Source organism: Camelus dromedarius, chromosome 5, assembly GCF_036321535.1.
Source record: "Camelus dromedarius isolate mCamDro1 chromosome 5, mCamDro1.pat, whole genome shotgun sequence".
Classification (NCBI taxonomy): domain Eukaryota; kingdom Metazoa; phylum Chordata; class Mammalia; order Artiodactyla; family Camelidae; genus Camelus; species Camelus dromedarius.
In genome coordinates this window covers 37625402-37645239 of record NC_087440.1, presented here as the reverse complement: position 1 = coordinate 37645239, position 19838 = coordinate 37625402, and the positions used below count along the sequence as shown (strand labels likewise).

General features: G+C 34.2%; 1 protein-coding gene and 1 long non-coding RNA gene across 10 annotated transcripts in view; one reads left to right on the top strand and one right to left on the bottom strand.

Moving 5' to 3' along the window:
- Nucleotides 1-19838, top strand: part of HEATR5A (HEAT repeat containing 5A) — an 87691-nt gene that overhangs the window by 54311 nt on the left and 13542 nt on the right. For 4 of the 5 annotated variants that reach the window (XM_064485875.1, XM_031453541.2, XM_064485874.1 and 1 more), the window contains 11 exons: nt 632-821; nt 1698-1867; nt 4508-4534; nt 6796-6934; nt 9236-9415; nt 10990-11229; nt 12639-12820; nt 14094-14162; nt 15587-15766; nt 17531-17753; nt 19576-19821. In XM_064485875.1, the coding sequence (XP_064341945.1) occupies nt 632-821; nt 1698-1867; nt 4508-4534; nt 6796-6934; nt 9236-9415; nt 10990-11229; nt 12639-12820; nt 14094-14162; nt 15587-15766; nt 17531-17753; nt 19576-19821 (1846 nt within the window). The remainder of the gene's footprint in view (nt 1-631; nt 822-1697; nt 1868-4507; nt 4535-6795; nt 6935-9235; nt 9416-10989; nt 11230-12638; nt 12821-14093; nt 14163-15586; nt 15767-17530; nt 17754-19575; nt 19822-19838) is intronic. The other variant, XM_031453543.2, reaches the window with a different exon arrangement.
- Nucleotides 12883-19838, bottom strand: part of LOC105094184 (uncharacterized) — a 59041-nt gene continuing 52085 nt past the window's right edge. Inside the window, exons 6-8 of one of the 5 annotated variants that reach the window (XR_004137298.2) lie at nt 17574-17744; nt 14057-14145; nt 12984-13469 (exon numbers count right to left, since the gene is read on the bottom strand). This is a non-coding gene — a long non-coding RNA (uncharacterized LOC105094184). Of the gene's footprint in view, nt 13470-14056; nt 17745-19838 lie in introns of all 5 variants that reach the window. The other 4 variants (XR_010380925.1, XR_010380924.1, XR_010380926.1 and 1 more) reach the window with 4 other exon arrangements.

The following is a 19838-nucleotide window of genomic DNA, read 5'->3' as shown; positions in this document are numbered from 1 at the left end:
AATACACCATGCAACCAGCACTTAGATCAAGAAACAACATTATCAGTGCCCCAAACGGCTCTCTTTACATTCTCTTCTAGTTTCTACCCGTCCCACCAAGGATAACCACTATCCTAATTTCCAGCTGCGTATCTTAGTTTTGCCTGCCTTTATACTTTATATCAGTGAATTCACATGCTATATACTTCTGTATGTCTGGCTGTCTTCAACACTGTGTTCAAGAGATTGTAATTATTCCATGTGGTTGTAGATGCTATTGAATCTTATAAAAAACTTGACGTTTTATTCTCTATATAGATTAAACAATAAACAGTTTTCAACAAACTAGATTTAGTTCAAGCTATTAGCTAAAGAATCAGACACTGACTTGGAATTCTTCGTGCTGAGATATATCTAAATTGCTATTCTAAATTAGGCAATTGCCTCTCCGGTTTTTTTACTGGATATTTAAAGAGAAGAATTTTCTTAAAATCCCGAAGTTCTCCATTTCTCTCTCCAAGTTAGTAATAGCACACAAATACTTTCCTTTGCTGTTACTTTATCACTTGCTTCAACAAAAGAACAATTCATTGTGTTTTATGTTTCTTAATGCTGCTGTAACATTTTAAATTGTTTTTTTCTATCTTCACAGACCTGGGCACTGCATTCTCTGTCATTGATAATTGATTCTGCTGGCCCACTCTATCATACACATGTGGAACCAACCCTTTCTCTTATCATAATGTTGTTGTTAAATGTGCCTCCTACTCATGCTGAAGTTCACCAAAGTCTTGGTCGCTGTTTGAATGCCCTTATTACTGCCTTGGGTCCGGAGCTACAAGGTATGCATAACTGCTTTTGTGATGTTTTATGTAAAAATATACACATAAAAATGAATTCATTTCCTATTATTGACTCAAATACTTCTCAGTAAAGTGAAGTTTAGCAGAACGTTTTTTTCAAATATATGGGCAAAATGTTAAGAACAGTCTTGTGAAGACTTTGACTCCTGGATGATGACATAATAGAAAAAAACATAGAAACTAGGAAATTTAATCTAAGCTTCATCACTGCTCAGTTGGGTGACTTTGGAAAAATCCTTATGTCTCTGGAGCTTTAGTTTCCTTCTCTGTCAAATAAAAAAAAGTTTAAAAGCCCTTGTGATTGGCACACTTTGTTAAAAATAAATGCCAATCAGTCTGATTTCTCTTACCTTGAAAAGACAAGGAGTATCATATTTAGAAAGAATAGATACGTCCTAAAAATGCTTCCCTTAATTAAAATGACAGATATGAGCTGGAATAGTTCAAAGAACTCTTAACTCTTTTAAGATATAAATGACTAAGTCTAGAAACTCAGTCTGATCTGTTCCAATGCAAAGAATATGATTTTAATATATGAAAGCAACTCCCAGCTAAGATAAGCAGGGTGAAGTTTATTAGAAATTTCTAATTCTACTTTTCATGGAAACTTGGTATAACCTGCAGATAGTCTTGGGTTCTTTCCCTAATGATCTGTGTTGCCATAAACCTTTCAGACTAAGAATAATAGTCTTAAAATCTATCACCTGGATTATCCTTACTATTGTAGAAGAAGTTTACTTCACAGATCCTTAAGTTTAAAACTGGGGAAAAAAAGATTTTTAAGCCCAATAATGTATGTTTGAAGAGTCATGATTTTACAGGCCAATTATTAAGAGCTTTCTCCTTTGATTTTAGGTAACAGTACTTCAGTTTCTACCTTAAGGACTTCCTGTCTGTTGGGTTGTGCGGTGATGCAGGATAACCCAGACTGCCTTGTCCAAGCTCAGGCCATCTCTTGCCTTCAGCAGCTTCATATGTTTGCTCCACGACATGTCAACTTGTCTAGCCTGGTCAGCTGCCTCTGTGTGAGTATAAAATTATAAATGAGTCCTTAGTTTCTTTTATTGGAAACTTAGATTTATTTTAATTATTCTCTAGATTGTGTACAATAGCTATTTTCCCTCAGTTCTAGTCATTTTGCGGTGTGGAGGCAACATCTTAAACCTCTCGTATATTGATTTATTTATCTCCCACTAATGTTGAACTTAATATTTGGCATGTTTATTCATTAATCAGTAAACACATATGGAGTACTAATGTCCCAGGCATTGTATAAATGCTGTAGGACGTGGGAAAACATACGTGGTAATGTCTTTTTTTCCCTTCTTTCTCTATTCCAAGTTTATTACATATTAAGTTATTTTCATCCCAGATCAGCAAATAACATTTTTGCTTAATATTCTAGAAAAATATGCATCAATGTCTGGGTTCTCATAGTATGTCTAATGAATGTAGAAAAGTGGAGGCAGTCAACAAAAAGTTCTGGTGAGGTGGTTCATAATCGTCAGAGGTTTTAAGGTTTACCTTAAGCATCACCAGTTTCTATCTGGACTGAAAAAGTTGAGTTACATTTGGAGTTAAAACTTGACACTGTTGCTTTTCAACTTTTTCTGCCCCTACAATGTTCACAGCACACTCCCTTTGGTAAGGAGACAGTTGAGAATTATTACTTTAGACAGACCTTTCATTTTCAAGCTTAAGACAAAATATGCGGCATTTTAGGCCTTAGAAGAACCTCAGACATCATTAAAATCAGTCTCCTCAATAAAAAGATAAACTACAGACTGAAAAGTGAAATAGTTTGCCCAGAGTGACATATCTAGGTAGTAGTAGCTCTGAATCTAGAGTCCCGATTTCTGAACTCCTTGTGCAGTCTTCATTCCGTTATTTCATACTGACTTTGTTTTTTGGGGGGAGGGGGAAATTAGGTTTGTTTATTTATTTATTTATGTAATGGAGGGTTTGGGGATTGAACCCAGGACCTCGTGCATGCTAGGCATACACTCTTATCACTGAGCTGTACCCTCCCCCCCAATACTGACTTTGTAGTTTTGAATAACTCTTATCTCAGCTCTGCCCCCTCCTAGCTCTGTGGCCTTAGGAACCTCCCATACCCTCCTCCAGGCTCAGCTGTCTTGTTAGTGAAACACATGGATTACACAGGATGTCGCCTGTAAAGGCCCCTGTTCCCAGCACTTAATAACCACTCAGTAAATAGTAATTGTCTTTATTTTCTTTAACATATAAGTTAAACATAGAATTATATTAATCTTTATACTGATTTTCATAATCATAGCTATGTAAGACTCTTTAAGAGAGAATGTGACTAACTTTTCTGACAGAAACTTTGATTCCAGTCTGGGTTAAACATGCATTAGAGAAAAGAGCACTTACTGGAAAAGAACTTTATCAATGACTTTTCCCTGGGAAAATTGCTCTTTATATTGCCAAACCATTGCCAAAACCAATAATTGAAAAAAATCCACCTCTTTGAAATTGATCTAGCTTTCTACTCTCCATTTAAATATAACCCTGCCATTTTTCCTTCTTGAATCATAGTAGAAATTTTCTGTTAGTAGCCTTTCAAAATTTCCTCTTTAACTGATGCATGAATTCATTTATCAAGTAAAGTTTATTGAGAAATAAAGAGTAAGAGTAATAATTCATCCTGAATTAGATCTGATCAAATTTGTTACTTTTTTCTTTTCCCTGAGAAAGGTTACATATAAAGAAATTTCTCAGATTTTTCTTTTAGGTACATTCAGAGCAACTGAGAAAGTCAGAAGTAACAGTTACAAATCTTATTCATGTTACTCATAATAATTAAGCTGTAAAATGTTTCTTTCCTATACAGAAATTATATTCAGAAATTGCTAAAACTATATAGTGTCTTAATTTTGTGTCTTAATATTTTGGTTAGTAAAGCTTTTATTCTAAATTTATTAGGTTGGATTAATTATATTTTAGAATATTCCCTATAGTAAGGAAATTGCTTTTGCTTTCCTATTAACAACTTTATGATCAGGTTTTATTTTCTCCATAGAATTTAATTATTTAACATGAAGTATTTTCATATTAATTGAAACTCCCTGAATATTCAGAATACATTTCATCATTAGGAAAGAATCTTACTGTAAAGGGTTTTCTTCTGACTGCGTGTTGTTTAACTTCCATTCTGAACTGGCCTTAGCTGCACTAGCAATTCTGACTACTCTCAGTTTTAAAACTTGGCTTCTAAAAGTAAAAAATCTATAATTAACTTGTGATGAGGTAAACCGTTAACTTTGTCCCTTGCTGGACACCTGTTCCTATGAGTGTGATCCACATCACTCTTCCCACACTCGTGTCTGCTTGATCTGGTTTTGTTACTGAGGCTTAGTGAGAGATTCCAAAGGAAAACCTTATTACTCAAATGTGCATTTTGAAATTATTGTATATTTTGTATCTCTATATCTTGAGTTGATTGTTTCTAGTATCTTAGCTCAACTCATTTTAAGTTGCAAAATGAAGTATATATGTCATATTTTTAAAGCTGAAGCTAGGCTAATATGAATGATAGCTCTATCAACATTTATATTTTAATGCTTAGCTGACTGTTGTCAAAGTCATCCTAGTATTTATCTTTTGGTTTTGTCATGACTGGTCTGTCATTTGTTTTTGTGCAGGAGATCTTGTTGGATAATTCTGTGTTGGTAGGTCCCTGACCCTTGATTCCTAACTTTTTTTGAGGTTTGCAGTGCTGTTTCTTTGTGTTGTTTTTTTTGGTTGTAGACATTCTTGTTTTCCTCTGCATCTCTTTGTTTAAGCTAACCATTAATGCAAAGTCTAGTGTGTGTAGCATGTTACATGGTGTTTATTTAATACCAATGTAAACAAATCCTCCCTAACCTTCTCCAGCTGGTGCACTCACTCCTTGCACTAAATTTTGCATCATTTTGATTTAATATGTTCATTTCAGAAAGGAATTGTAATTATAATTTGATTTAATTTCTGTATTTTGCCTGCTTGGTTTGTCCGCCTTCATCCACTCTATTCCTCTTCCCAATATAAATGCTGGAGAATGACATGGAGATATTAAGCATCCTGTTTTGCTTTGTGTGACAGCCTTCAGTATTTTTTTCTACCACACAAGTAAAGAGTACTTTTGAGCATGCTTTTTCTGAAAGATTGTTTGACCAGCCTGAATAAATGCTTCACCTGCCTTGTATTATATGCTTGTAAAACTCCAGTTAAAATAACTAGTAGATTCATTAACTGTTCTTTAAAATTGTCTTGTAGAGTGCTTTTTTGATTACTGTTGTTAAATATAGTCATAATCGTGGGCATGATTAAAGTTAATCTTTTTACATTTTAACTTCTTTGTTATCCTGTGTACTAGTTTCTAACAGCATAAATCTTAAACATGACTAGGCTGACAAGACTTTGAGACTTTGTGAATGGCATTCCTCTCTTCCCACTTTTGAGTTCATGATATGGCTTGAGAGTTTAAGAGCACGTATTTGTAAAGCAGTTCTCATCCATGTTTCACTGATGATATATTCACAAACTTTTTGTCTCTTAGCTTCTGATAAAATTAAGGATTTAGCTCACTTTGTATGTATCTTCTATATCGAAAATCAGCTGCCACTGCCTACTCATTTCCTCAGAATTTTTCCTCTGCTCATTTCAACAAACTCACGACTTCAGTCCTATTTTTCCCACATAAATCATAGATCCCAAATAGATCTAGAGCACTTGTGAGAATTAAGCCATTACTTCTCAAATTTTGCTTGGAAAATCACTACTATGAGACACATATTTATTGTCACAAACCACACCAAACTGGTCTTTATTTTCATAGTTAGAACAAAATAAATTTCAGAATCTCTAGGCTTTATTTTACTTATGAAATGACTGTGTTAAGGATTTGTATCCAGAAACCTTTGACTTGTTTTAATTGCTCATTTAAGGTATACCAATCATCATTTACTGTAGGTAGACACAACCTGTTGAGATTTACAGTGTTTAAATACTTATAAGTAAAAAGACTATGTATTGAGTCTGTCATTATGAGCAGAAATATTCTATACCTAGAAGATATTTACATGCCTATGTACATATATGGATATCCATATAAAAGTAGATATACATAAATAAAATTTGCTATCTATAATATTTGTCCCCAGAGAGCATTTTTGGTGAATATGTTTTCTGAGTAAAACTCTTTCTGCCTTTATTTGAAAATGTGTTTACTTACTGTGTATGGCATCTGAATACACCACTACTGATACAGGCTGCATTAACAATAACTAACATTTATTGAGTGCTTACTATTTGCCAGGTACTATACTAAGCACTTTTGCATGTTTCTCTGTGTTGACTTCACAACAGCCCTGTGAGATGGAGGTAGTGTTATCTCCATATAACAAATGGGGAAACTAAGGCACAGAGAGGTTAAATAACTTGCCCAAGGTCACACAGCTAGTAAGTCATGAATCTGGAACTCAAACTGAGACAGTTTGATCCCAGAGCCTCCATTTTGACTAGTAAACTATAGTGCTTATATGGATTTATATAAATTTCTACTTCGAGATTCATAAAACATTATATTTGTTGCATGAGCACAAATATATAAGCTGCAAGTAAATTCTTTCTCAATTGTATCTCTTTTGTCTCTCAAAACTATTTTACTCATACAAATTTTGTGTCTTCTAACACTGTCAAGAGGCTTTTGCTTGGATTTGTTTATGGATATTGCATAATCAAGTATATGTATTACTCCTTAAGCTATTTCTAAGTTATATAATACAAAATATGTGCTAGGATAATTGAAGAAGTTTCTGTGTATTTAATAAATTGTGACCAGCCCAATAATGGGCGGATGGAATCAGGAAGGGTCCAGTGAATATCTGTTAGATTTGGTGAATGCCACCAAGAATGTCAGCTCTTTCATTTCCAAAATGGTATTTTTCAGGTGAATCTTTGCAGTCCCTATTTGTTACTGAGACGAGCAGTACTGGCTTGTTTACGTCAGCTTGTTCAGAGAGAAGCAGCTGAAGTTTCAGAACACGCTGTTATGCTTGTTAAGGATAGCAGAGAAGAGTTGACTCCAGGTAACTCTTTTTATCTGTATTATCTCCAGCCAAACGATTGTTTTAATCTTAAATCTTTTGTATAAACATGAGTTTTTAAAACGAAATTTAAAAGTTAATATCTGATGCCTTAAACCTGCTACAAGTGATAGTAGTAGTAACAGTTAGTAACAGTTATTACCATTCTAGCCAGTGAAGTTACTGGTTTAGAGTAATGGTTCTCAAATGTAGGCCCCTCCTTGCCCAGCAACATCCATCTCAGCTGGGAACTTGTTAGAAATGCAAATAATTGGGCCCTATCCCAGATCTGCTAATCCAGAAATCTGGGAGTAGAGCCTGGCCATCTGTTACTTATGTTTCTACAATCCCTGAGTTAATGTGTATTGAAGTTTGAGAGCCATTGGTTTAGAATGAATTTTTTCACAGTAATCAATTGAAATTGGATTGAGTCCTGAGGTCATTTATCATATGTGCCTTCCTTCCCCCACCCCCAAATCTCATTTAATAAAATTTCTCATAGATGAGTGTGCTTCAGGTTAAAGGGTTTTTGTACACCTTCTGCATTTTAGAGCTCAATAAAAGGATTTCTTAGCCAGTAAGATTTGTTTTAAGTATATCCCTTCATTTTAAAATTATGTGAGTAACACAAATAGGCATTTAAATTCAAACAGCCTACAAAAACAGTAAGGATCATATCTTACACTTTAAAAGTGTGTAGTTTCCAAAGTGCTTTATCGCTCTTTTAGAAGGTCTCAGACTTCACAAAGCTTTCCAATATCTAAAGCTCTCGGATCCATGATGTGTTTTACTATCATGCTGTACTCTTTAAATTACAGTTTTATTATTATATTAAAATCTTTGCTCTGACTTGAGTTTATCAGCATTGCTGAATTGGTATAGTAATCATTAAATAAGTTGCAGAAATTGTTTGAAAACTATTCTGTGATCATCTCCCTTAACCAGAGAAGTGTTAATCTTCTAACCGTGTTTGGTAGTCTCCCCAAAGTGAGCTTTAACTTACATTTACTGCTGAAATTATCTGATTGTTGCTTTAGGCTTTTATTATGTAAATATACTGGTACATAATTGCTGAATTAGCTGTATGAGTAAAGTTATAGTAAAGAACTCATATAATTCCTTTTTAAATTTTTGTAATTTTTCAAGCCCATGGAAAAGTTGAACTGTGCAATAAACACACAGATTCTCCTACTTGGTATCTTTAGGACACTCATCTTACCTCTCTCTTGATATACACACACAGACCTTTTGCCAAACCATCTGAAAGCAGGTTGCAGACGTCATGATGGTTCACCCCTAAATGCTTGTTTGCATTTTTCAAGAAAGACATTCTCCTTACGTGACCACACATTATTTCCACACCTAATCAAATCAGCATTAATTTGGTAGCTTCATGAAACGTGCGGTCCTCACACAAATTTCCCATTTTCCAAAAAATGTCCTTTATGACTCCTTCCTATCCTTCTCACCCCCACCTAAATTTAGGATCCAGTCATGACTCACACATTACATTGGGCTCTTCTGACTTTTAGACTCCTAATCAGAAACATCCCTACCGCCTACTTCTGATCTGTAAAAGATAATTCCTCTTTGAAACAGTCTAATGGTAGCATAATCTTTAGAAACTAAATTCTTTCATAAATGCCAAAGGAGTTAAGTCTTCAAAGGAAAATGTATTTGTTCTTTGGACATTTCCAGAATTAGAGGAAATAGATGGCTAGGTCGAGGCTTATATTTCTTCTGTGAAATGATATATTACTTTGCAGTGGGAATATTGTGTAGTAATTTATACTAATTTAATAGTGTATTTTAGTTGTAGTAATTGAACACTGCTCTCCATACAATAGTTGTTGTTTTCTGTCTGAGTTTTACTCTCATGTTAATAAATTTAAGGCATTTATACCAGCATAAGGAAAGCTTAATTATGATTATTTTCTTGAATTAACTTTAAAGAGAAGAGAAAATAATCATACCAAGAAATATTGTATAAATTTTTTGTAAGTATTGAATGGTAATTTGGTTAAAATGTTTACTTAATATAAGGAAAACATACTAGTTACTCTTAATAAAGATTTGCCTTTCAATGATATTGTATAAAAAATAACTGTGCAATTATTATTATTATGTTATAGAATAATACTGTAACTGTGAACTAAAATAGACCTCAGGTTGAGGTGCAGTATTTGGACTAGTTCTTTAGAATATATTTACATGTAATATTTTAATAACTACTGAATGTATGTGCTTCTCATATGGCAGTTTTGTTTTCTGTATTACTTAGATCATTGATTTTCTTCTTGTCAGATGCTAACATCAGAGAAGTGGGCCTTGAAGGGGCATTATTGACCTTGCTTGACAAAGAGACAGATCAGAGATTATGCCATGATATCAAAGAGACTTTAAATCATATGCTCACATCTATGGCAGTGGATAAACTCTCCTTTTGGTTAAAGCTTTGTAAAGATGTACTGGCTGCATCAGCTGGTAAGTACTGATGATTACCAGCTGAAATGATAAAACTGAACATAAAAGCCGTATGTAACATTGTTTGCCAGTGGCAAGTCATCAGTCTGAATATTTGGATCATAATTGCTTGTTACTTTCTTTAAATGAAGTTTCTAGTGCTAGTGTTTAACACTTAAAGCTTACTTTTTTTCCTCTTACGATTTCTACTATGACTTTCCTATATAAAAAAATAAACAAAAAGTTATACTATAAAAGGGATGGCCTAACTTACAGTAGCCTCATCATTTATTTTCATACATATAAGAAATATTTGAGGGATTACTTCAAATAAACTTAATAGAAAGCTCACCAAAAGTAACGACATTTTAAGCAAACCAGTTTCTCCACTCTTAATAATGTTCATTTCAAGTAGTGATAGAAAATAGTGTTATTTTCTTAATGCCTTAGCTAGTAAAAGATAATTATTAGTGAGAAAGTGTTTTAGAGTCTTTAAAATTTATATCCTTGGAGTAAGAGAGAAAATAAATGAGGAAGAAAGAACATAGAAACCAGTTCTGTTCCAGGTACTGTACATATTTTATCTTTACCTGAGTAGGCAGTATTATTCTATCTTATACAAGAGAAAAGACTTGGAAAGGTTAAGTAATTTTCCCAAAGACACACACATATGGATTCGAACCTTAGTCCGCATGACTTTTAAAATCTAACTTTTTATTGTACTTCAGTAGCTCTCAACTCAGTTACTTAAGCCTGACAATTTAATGTAGCTCTGGTCTCTGAGTTACATGAAAGGAAGAAGGCTACCATCAAAGTCCTGGCATTATTTTTTACACTCTTCTCTGTCTACCTCGATTCTTGTTGGTATTTTTCTTTCCCAGTGATGTATACCTGCTCTTTCAACCATTATGCTCTGTATGTTTTCCTTTAATGTTCCTCTTCTGTCCCCACTAAGAACTTACAAGGACTTTAAAAGAAAAAGGGCTTTGCCATAATTTTATTTGGGACATACAAGATAATTTAAGGAAAACAAATTGGTTTGTTTTATAGCATTAGTTCCATTTTAAATCAAGTTTAACAGTTAATAAATTAACAGAGTCTGATATCAAGAGGAAATAATTCACTACTTAGAGACTCTGACCATCAGGACAATTTGAGACTGTAATTACAGCAATGGGTCTATCTTAGAAAAATATTTGTAGACATTTTCGGTGGGTTTAGAAACTTTCTTAAATTCATTCAATGCCCCAGTGTTAAAACAACATCTCTAGTACAATCCACCACACTCCCTACTAGGGAATTTTGAGCTTCCTTAAGTATATCCATCTACATAGAGAGGATTGATAGTTTTTCTAGTATTGTGTTCAGTTTTTCACTTTGAATTTAAAACTTTGTCATTTGGACCTAAAACAGCTCTTATACCATTTCTTTAGGTACCGCTGTTATCAGTAATTATTAGACATGATTATCTTACATTGTTAAAAGGTGTGTGATTGATCAGCAGTAATTCTACTCTGAATTTGAAGTCATTTATGTTCCTACATAAACATATCTTCCAACTGATTGTAATTATGTGTATTCTCCCTTGATTAAAGATTTTACAACTGTAACTTGTGTGGATACAATGCAAGAAGAGGAAGGAGATAAAGGGGATGATGCTTCTGTTCTGACCACCAAAAATGATGGCAGACTTCATCCTTTTACCAATCCCCGATGGGCAACACGAGTCTTTGCTGCTGAATGTGTCTGTAGGATAATTAACCAGTGTGAGAATGCACACAGCGCACATTTTGACATTGCTTTAGCACAAGAAATGAGAAAAAGGGATTCAAGAAGTAAGTGGCATAATAATGAAAAGACCAAATGGTATACATAGAAATGCTGTCTGCCTATAGTATATTTTTAATGTTGATATACATTTTTAATGATTAACCTTCTTAAACTGGCATTCACTTTTGTTTAGTGGACATATGTGATGTATTAAGTTTATAGAGAATAGTCATGTTCTTGAAAAGTGGTATGTGTGTTAGCTAGTTCCCATAATTTATTTTACTAATTTTATTTTCTGAATTGTTACCTAAAGCAGGTTTGCTTATAGATTATTTTGGTTTTACGGATATTGCTTGGAAGCCTATCTCAGTGTAAAGTAAACCTACTTGTAAGAACCATTTTGACCTTTTTTTGTTCAGTTGTTGTTGTTTTTTTAACCTGAAGATGTGTGGGTTTATAGTTTGATGTCTGATTTTTTTAATTCACTTAAGCACATATGTTCAAAGACAGAATGCTCATATCTAAGTGCCTTGGAAATATTCTTTACCTAACAAAAGAGTCATAAAGCAAAATACTGTTATTGCCAGTCTGAAAGTATGAATTAGGTATTTCTGTTCTGATGATTGTTCAAGCAGGCACTTATTGAGTCTCTTATTTGTGATGAGCACTGTATTGATAGGCATAAAATTAGTATATTATAGATGCTTACTGATTCCTGTCCTCCCAATTAAAATTGTAATTGGCACTTAACTAAGATGAATTGGTTTCTTCATTGTGACCTATAACTAGTATACTTCTTTGAATTAGTCTCAAATATTTTTTAGATAAAGGTTAGTTGCACCTATAAACATTTTATTGTTGAAACAATGTTAAATGATTGTCTATGTCTCTCCCCAGTAGAATTACACCAAAGAATATGTTGTAGGGATGAAAGGAATTCTCATTTATAAACTTGATAGGTAGAAATATTTTTTATGCTCCCATCATTTGTATGTGTGGAAAGACATGCAAAAATAAGATAATGTAGTCCATATAAAAAGCCTTGTAAAACTTTTTTTTTAAGATACACTAAGTCTTTTAGCTTCAACTCGACGTGAAGATGGTGATTACATTACCGCCTAATTCATCAAACCCCAAGGTCTCCTAAGTACCCTCTAATGTGCTTTTATCAGAAAGTCCGAACAAAATTTTTATTGAAGGTACCTTTAGCACTCTTTTAAAGGATGCTAATTCTGACACTGGTTTTTGAATAGCTGTATAGTTATTTGCTTTGGGATAGTTTTTTGTGTATGAGTATTTGCAGTGGTGCAGTAAATCCAGCTTGATTTAACAAACAGTAAAACTGTAAATCAAAGCAAAAGTACTTAAAAGAAAGTCTAGGTTATGAAATTAAAAGGAGGAAAAATGATCACTTAACAAATCTTAGTTTCAGCATATTCTTTTTCTTAGTAATACATATTTTTTAATCTTCTAGATGACTTTTTGGTGCTACATCTTGCTGACTTAATTCGCATGGCTTTTATGGCTGCCACAGACCACAGTGACCAGCTCCGTCTTTCTGGCCTTGAAACACTGTTAGTTGTTATTCGGCGATTTGCAACTATTCCAGAACCAGAGTTTCCAGGTCATGTGATTCTGGAACAGTATCAAGCCAATGTAAGCACTTTCTGTTAGAGAATTTTATTATTAAACACCCAGATAAAAAGTCTGTGACACTAATTGGCATGTCACCTCTTAATACATTAATGAGTGTGTATCTCTTGCTAATATATCACCAGTATAATCAGTATATATTTAAAGAAGAAATCTTCAAGTAAACACAAAATAACACATAAAAGAGGTCTTTTATAATGCTAAAGGTTTATTTTCATAATTAAAACCTTCTTGATAATTTGGGGCAGTAAAGGACTTTGGTAATGAAATTCCTTACAAGATAGCTAAATAAGCTTAAGATAACACTAAATCATTAATAAACACTCCATTTAGGCTACATGCATGTTTTATCTTCAAATTATTACTGCTAGAATATATAACCTTTTTTTTTTCTGGACTTAGAAAGAATTCAGATTTCTGTTAACTCATTCTGTAATCTTTTTAACTGGTATTTTGACTGGTGCATTGAGCAATGTAGGAGGAACAAGGAAGATAACAAAATCATCCCACATTACATTATACGCATCACATGTAATCTTCAGCAGCATTCATCCAAGGATGCCTCTCATTATTATTCAGAGGCAGCTTCTGGTGGCTGGCAGTTAGGGCGTCCAGAGCAGTTCACCAGTTGGTTAGCAGGCTCCATCACATCCTGCCAGCAGGTCATGCCGATCGATGTGTGTGTTTAGGGAGAAAGCAGAAGGGGGGGGGGGGAGTTATACACAACTATCATATTGGAATAAAATAGTACAATTCAACTTACTTAAGGGGAGCTCTGTTACATTTTTAATCCTTTTAAAGTTGCAAATGATGGGAATAAAATTACAACTCATTTAACCAGAAAAGGGAAATTGTTTTCAGGAATCTTAGCTGGCTCTGCTCTCTTCTGCACTGGCTTTATTCTTGTTTGCCCTCTCCAAGTGGTATCAAGATGGCTGTCTTAGCATGAGGATTCTTTTAAAGAGAGCACTTCTTTCTTAGTACTCCCAGCAAAAGTCCTGAGGAGAGCTTTCATTATCCCAGTGCAGGTCCCTGGAGCCAGGTGCTGTCAGCTCCATTGCAACAACGTGGGCTAGGAGTTGGGGAGAAAGAAAGTTCCCCAAAGGAAAGCTGGGATGCTCTTAGCTAAAGGTAGAGGAGGATATACTGGGCGGGCAAAAACAACATTGTCTGTAATGCCTATTATAAAGAAAGCGTTTTAAAGTAGCATTCAAAGAGAAAGAGTTCATTCTGTCTTACTTATTGATGCTTGAATGAGCGTGTAATTTCTTGCCAGGTAGGAGCGGCACTTAGACCTGCCTTCACTTCAGAGACGCCACCTGATGTCACTGCCAAAGCATGTCAGGTAAATGGTTAAAAAGATGAATTTTAAGAAGTAAAACCCTCTCTTAGGAAGTAACTCTACAGTTAGTATTTGATACCAAGGTTTTACATTTTAGTTGCCTAAGCATTAATCTCAGCTGCCTCTTTCCCTTTACTTTTTAAATTGAGAGAACTTTCTCTTTCTTATGACTGCACAGTAATCTGGTATATGGGTACGTCACCAGTTCCCTAATAATGGAAGTACAGATGTTTTCATCTTTTGTTATTACAAATAGTGCTGTGGTGAATGACCTTCTTTCTGTATAGGTTATTTCAAGGGGTCCAAACACATCTGTGAGATACACTCCTCAAAACTGAATTGCTGGGATAAAGGGTACATTACTGGAGTTTATCAATTTAAACTCCTCCCAGCACCATATGCAAGTACCTATTTTCCCGGAATCCCAGGAGCATTGTGAGTTGTCAAACTGAAATTTTTGTGTATGTGATGGAATAAAAAGGATCTCAGGATAGTTTAGATTTGTATTTCAAGTGAAGTTGAACATTTTTTCATATATCTAAGAGCCACATAAAATACAGTTTTAAGTAGTTGCTTTTCTTGGAGTGGTTGTCAGACATTCAATATCCAGCCCCAAATGGCCTGAAATAATTAAAAGCAGAACTGGCATGAATTAAAATAATTATAAACATAATGGAAAAATCTTAACTCAGTTCTTTCAATTTTTTTTAATTCAGTTGTGTTTAGGAAATGTTTGAATATCTTAAATATTCAGAGAACTGTGCTAACTGTTGTACTGAATCTAATTTATCATCATTTTATTATGTGTTCTTGCTGTTAGCCACTTGAAAACTTTTGTGAAATGAGAGGAAAATTAAATCAATAGATGGAAGAGGAAAAATTAATTTTTTCTAGTAAAGGAGAAATATGGTAACACCCAGCAAAACCACAGACAGCCTGTGTTAATTGAGTAAATTTTTTGCACTGGAGCATTATTAATGATCTTTTGTTTTAAAAATTAAAAATATCTTCAAAAGAATCAATCTTCATTGAGGTTTTATATGTTAGGTAAATTTATCTCTCTTCAAAGAAAGAACCATGCAAGTTAATCCCTGATTTTAAAATAAGATGAAATAATCAAGATTGGAGATATATAATTCAAATGTTAATCCAAACATTCATGAAAATGGCTTCATTTCTCCATGTTAGCAGCATCTGGAACTCTGATTCATAAACTTGCTGGCACTGGTTTCATTTTTTCAGCCTTTAGTCTTCCTTCCCTTTTGAAGTGCTGGCTGTTGACTGTCATTATCAGCAACATCCCGTTGGGCTTCTTGATAGCAAATGATTTCAGTGACCAGATTTCTGAGATGTGGGTGAGCTCCGCTGAACTCACGAGGAGGTTATTTATAATTTTAAATATAACTTTTGACTTTCTTAAAAACTAGGTTTGCAGTGCCTGGATAGCAAGTGGAGTTGTAAGTGACCTTAATGATCTCCGAAGAGTTCATCAGTTGCTTGTTTCATCATTAACAAAAATACAGGTTGGAAAAGAAGCTCTAAGTCACTTATATAATGAAAGTGCTTCTACCATGGAGATCTTAGCTGTGCTAAAAGCCTGGGCAGAGGTTAGTACTTCTCAGTTTATGACCAGAATTTTGGAAGTTGTTAATAACTTAGACCATAAACTGAAATTAGCTATTTGAAACACAAATAAGTCTATGTTTAAGGTTAATGGAAGTCTTTCAACATGAGATTTATTTATATTTTAATTGATGTTTTGGCCAAGCATTCTAAAGTGTCCTCCAGTGTCTGTTACCTATTGCTTTAAGCAGGAGCAGTCATGAGCCAGAGAGACTTTATAATAGTCAATGGAAATCAGCTTTTATTGAAACCTGAATTATTAGAAGTATGGGGTTACTTGTATATTCTGTCAACTCTATAACACATACTTTAATATTTTTTAATGCTCTTTCATAGGATGACTTTAGATTATTAAGTCAGTCATTTTATTTTCTAAGATTAAAAAAATTCTTAGAAGAAAATATTTAACTTTTCCTTAGTTTTTAATCAGGAAGAAAGTTATATAATTTTAAAATGTATAATGGAAGTGTTTACACATATACAGAAGTAGAATAGTATATAATGAACCCACATACCCATCATCCAGCTTTAGCAGTCACCAGACTTGGCCATTCTCGGTTCATATATCACTTTAAAGAAGTATTTAGTTTCAGATTGCAACTGAGAGAGTTAACCACTATGTAAGAAAAGATTTCCTTCAGTAGAGCTGATTAAAACCAGAAGATTGTCGAGTGTCTATTTTTGTCATTATTTAATGTTGACAATCTCAGGAAGTATTTCTACCTAGATTTAATAAGTTGGATCTAATGTTCTTTAACAGTGAATTCTAAGTGTGTTAAATATATACTAAAAGTAGAGCAAACAAATTCTGTAATTTCTGTAACGTATTTTATAAATAGCTTTATTTACATAGTGTCCTTTATGATTTGAATCTCTGTACTCTTGCATAAGCCATTAATTTCTCCTATTCCATCCTTAGTAAAAATAATGACTGACCAACAAGTTCCATGTACTTGAGGCCCATAAGTATCTGAAATCCTTGGAGCCAGATATATTTGCAATTCAAAATTTGGGGGATTTTCAGAAAGTTATAGTGCATATTCCACGTATCCATCCAGGATGTCTGGGACAGTTTAATAGAATGTAATCAAACACATTAATATGTCTGTGTGAAATGTTTGAATAGTCACATTGTGTTGGAAAGAGACTATAAATAGCCTCACATAATTCAGTTTTGTCACAAGATTGATTTCCCACAAACTTACAGTTTTCAGAGCTTTTTGGATTATAGAGTTTTGAATCAAGGGGTAGTACACATTATGTGCTGTGTTGAATACTTTAACATTATATAGTCCTGTAAGTGGTCCATGTTAAATCTGTTTAGGTAGACTTTTTGTAGTGATTTGGTGGTAACATTTGAAAAAAATACTCAGTATTTCAGCTTCTTTCAGTTCAGAGATGGCATCTGGAGCCATATGTTGAGATGGGTTACAAGGCTATAACTAGGCCGAGTGAAAAAGAACACTGTGATCATTTAGTTGTAGCGGTCATAATTGTAAACTTCACAGTGGCAGCGTATTTGTCAAATGTTTATTTTCCCTAATGTATCTCATGAGATAATACTTTTGGATTTTTCTACCTTAGTTTTGTGTATATGACTGGCTCCACATGTATACCTTCTTGGTATCACGATGCATTTTAAGTCCAGGAGGTTCAAAGATAAGTCTGCATCTTCAGCAAGATAAAAATATTGTCGCATCTTTTCAGTGGGTACAAGATTTTCCTATTTATAAAGTACCTTTATACAGGTCTACATAATTGCTGTAGAGAGACATAAAACCCACAACCAACCTTTGAAGACTGCTGCCTGTTCAGAAGAGAGTGTCAGAAATGGGTCGAGTTCATCAGACGGGCTGCTTGACTTAGTCCATGCAGATCTCAGCACACTGAGTAGGCTCTGGCTCTCTGCGCTTCAGGATTTTGCTCTCTTAACTTTGCCTTCCGAATTTGCCTCCCAACTTCCTGTTGAAGGTAAGAGGGTAAAATATTTACATGGTTCCTAGAATGGCAGTCAGTAATGTGTATTTTTAAAATTTCTTCGTTAGCAGGTGATATTTATCTGAAACATTTTTCCCAGAATAGTTTTCATTCATAGAATAAAAGCATGGGAGACTGGCTTTCAGGGTGGAGACCCTGAAGTTGAATGGCTCGGTCATAAGGCATGTTCGTGTTCCCTCACAAGACACTGCCAGATTGCTCCCATGATTATATAATGTATATGCCCACCAATACCATGTTTCCGGTTTTCTGCATCTTCCCACCATTATATGTTAATCATATTTAATTTTTGCCAATCTGATGAGTATGAAATAGGTTCTTTTGGTTTATATCCTTGATTGAGAGTCTTTTTTCCTAGGTGTATGGACTGTTTTTCTTCTTCTGTAAATCACTTAGTCATAGTCTTTGCTCATTTTCTACTTGGTATTTCTCATTTTCGTACTGATTTGTTAATCCTTCATGCATTTTTAGCATTGTCCCTTTGTGGTTCCATATCTTGCAGATATCCTCCCCCAGCCTGTAGTTTGCTCTTTTTTTTTTTTTACATTTTTAAAATTAATGTAATCAGTTGTTTGTGGTTTATGTTTTTGTGTAATGCCTGATATGTTTTTTTACTTGAGGTCATAAAGAAATATAAGCTTTATAGTTTTGCTTTTTACATTTTGGACTTTAGTCCAACTGGAATTTATTTTCTGTTTACGGAATGAGGATGGGGATCTAATTTTATAGTTAATTATTATTAATATCGCTTTTTTTGGATTGGATATTTGGTAGCTGCTCTTAATTTTCATGTTATTCCAAAATGGCTATTAAATTTTTTCTCTCTTTGATATGAATTTTAGCCTGTCAAGTTCTATTGGAATTTTAATTGGAATTGTACACAAAGAGATATGTAGAGTGTTTATCGCACTTTGTACTTTTTAATAGCATAAAAATGGAAACAAAATGGAAATAAACTGATTATTTGGCTTATTTTAATCAGCAAAAGTGAATGACAGACATAAATCAACATATGTAAATCTCAAAAACATAATGTTCAGGGGAAAGCAAGTTCAAAAAGGATACATACAGTATGAGGCTTTTTAAGTAAACTTACGGAATAACAGCATATATTGCTTATGAATATAAACATCTAGTGTGAGTGTGTAAGACCATGAGAGTGATTCACAATGATGTGATCAAAGTCGTTACAGAAGGAAGGGCAAGCATTAGTGGCATAAAAAGTTTTAGGGTATTTTGTTTTGTTTAAAGGAATAAGAGATTTAAGAAAGGTAAAATGTTAACCTTAGAGGTAGATAAATAGGTGTCAATATTTGTTTTAAACATGCATATCCAGAACAAAAAAAAAACATGCATATACACATCACGTATTTGTTTTTAAATATTTTGTGATTAAAAATAAAAAGTTAAGAATTAACCTGCAAACTTTTTATAAAGCTGTTAAGGTACAACAGCCCTATGACCCAACAAGTCTCAGGAGAAATAAGATCATTGATAACAAAGCAGCATGGGTGAATCTCCAAAAACATTGTTAAGCAGAATCTCAGTCACAAACAAGTGCAGACTGTATATTTTTCCATTTCTGTGAAGCCCAAGAACAGGCAAAACTAATCTGGTGATAAAAGCCAGAAAGTAGTAGCCTTGGCCTGTAGGGACTGACTGGAAAGGAGTCACAGAGGAACTTTTGGGATGATGGAAATGGTCTGTATCTTCTAACAGAAAAGAAGGAGAGTGTAGTGTGAGCTAGTCTCTTCTTTTATTCCTCCTGAAACCGTTTGCTTCCCCTTTTTTGTAGGTGGTGCTTTCTACACAGCAGAGACTAGTGAAAATGCAAAACTACATTATTACAGCTCCTGGGCGCTTATCCTCCACGCTACAGCACTGTGGCTCACCAGCACAGGCTTCGTTGTTGCTGACCCAGATGAGGGGGCGCCTAATCTCTCGAGGCCTGTAACACCAACTTCCATGTGTCAGGGCTCATCTGGAGTGACGGTAAAGTCCCCTGAGGATGTCTACACCGAGAGATTCCATCTTATTTTAGGTCAGTAAAAGACCTTA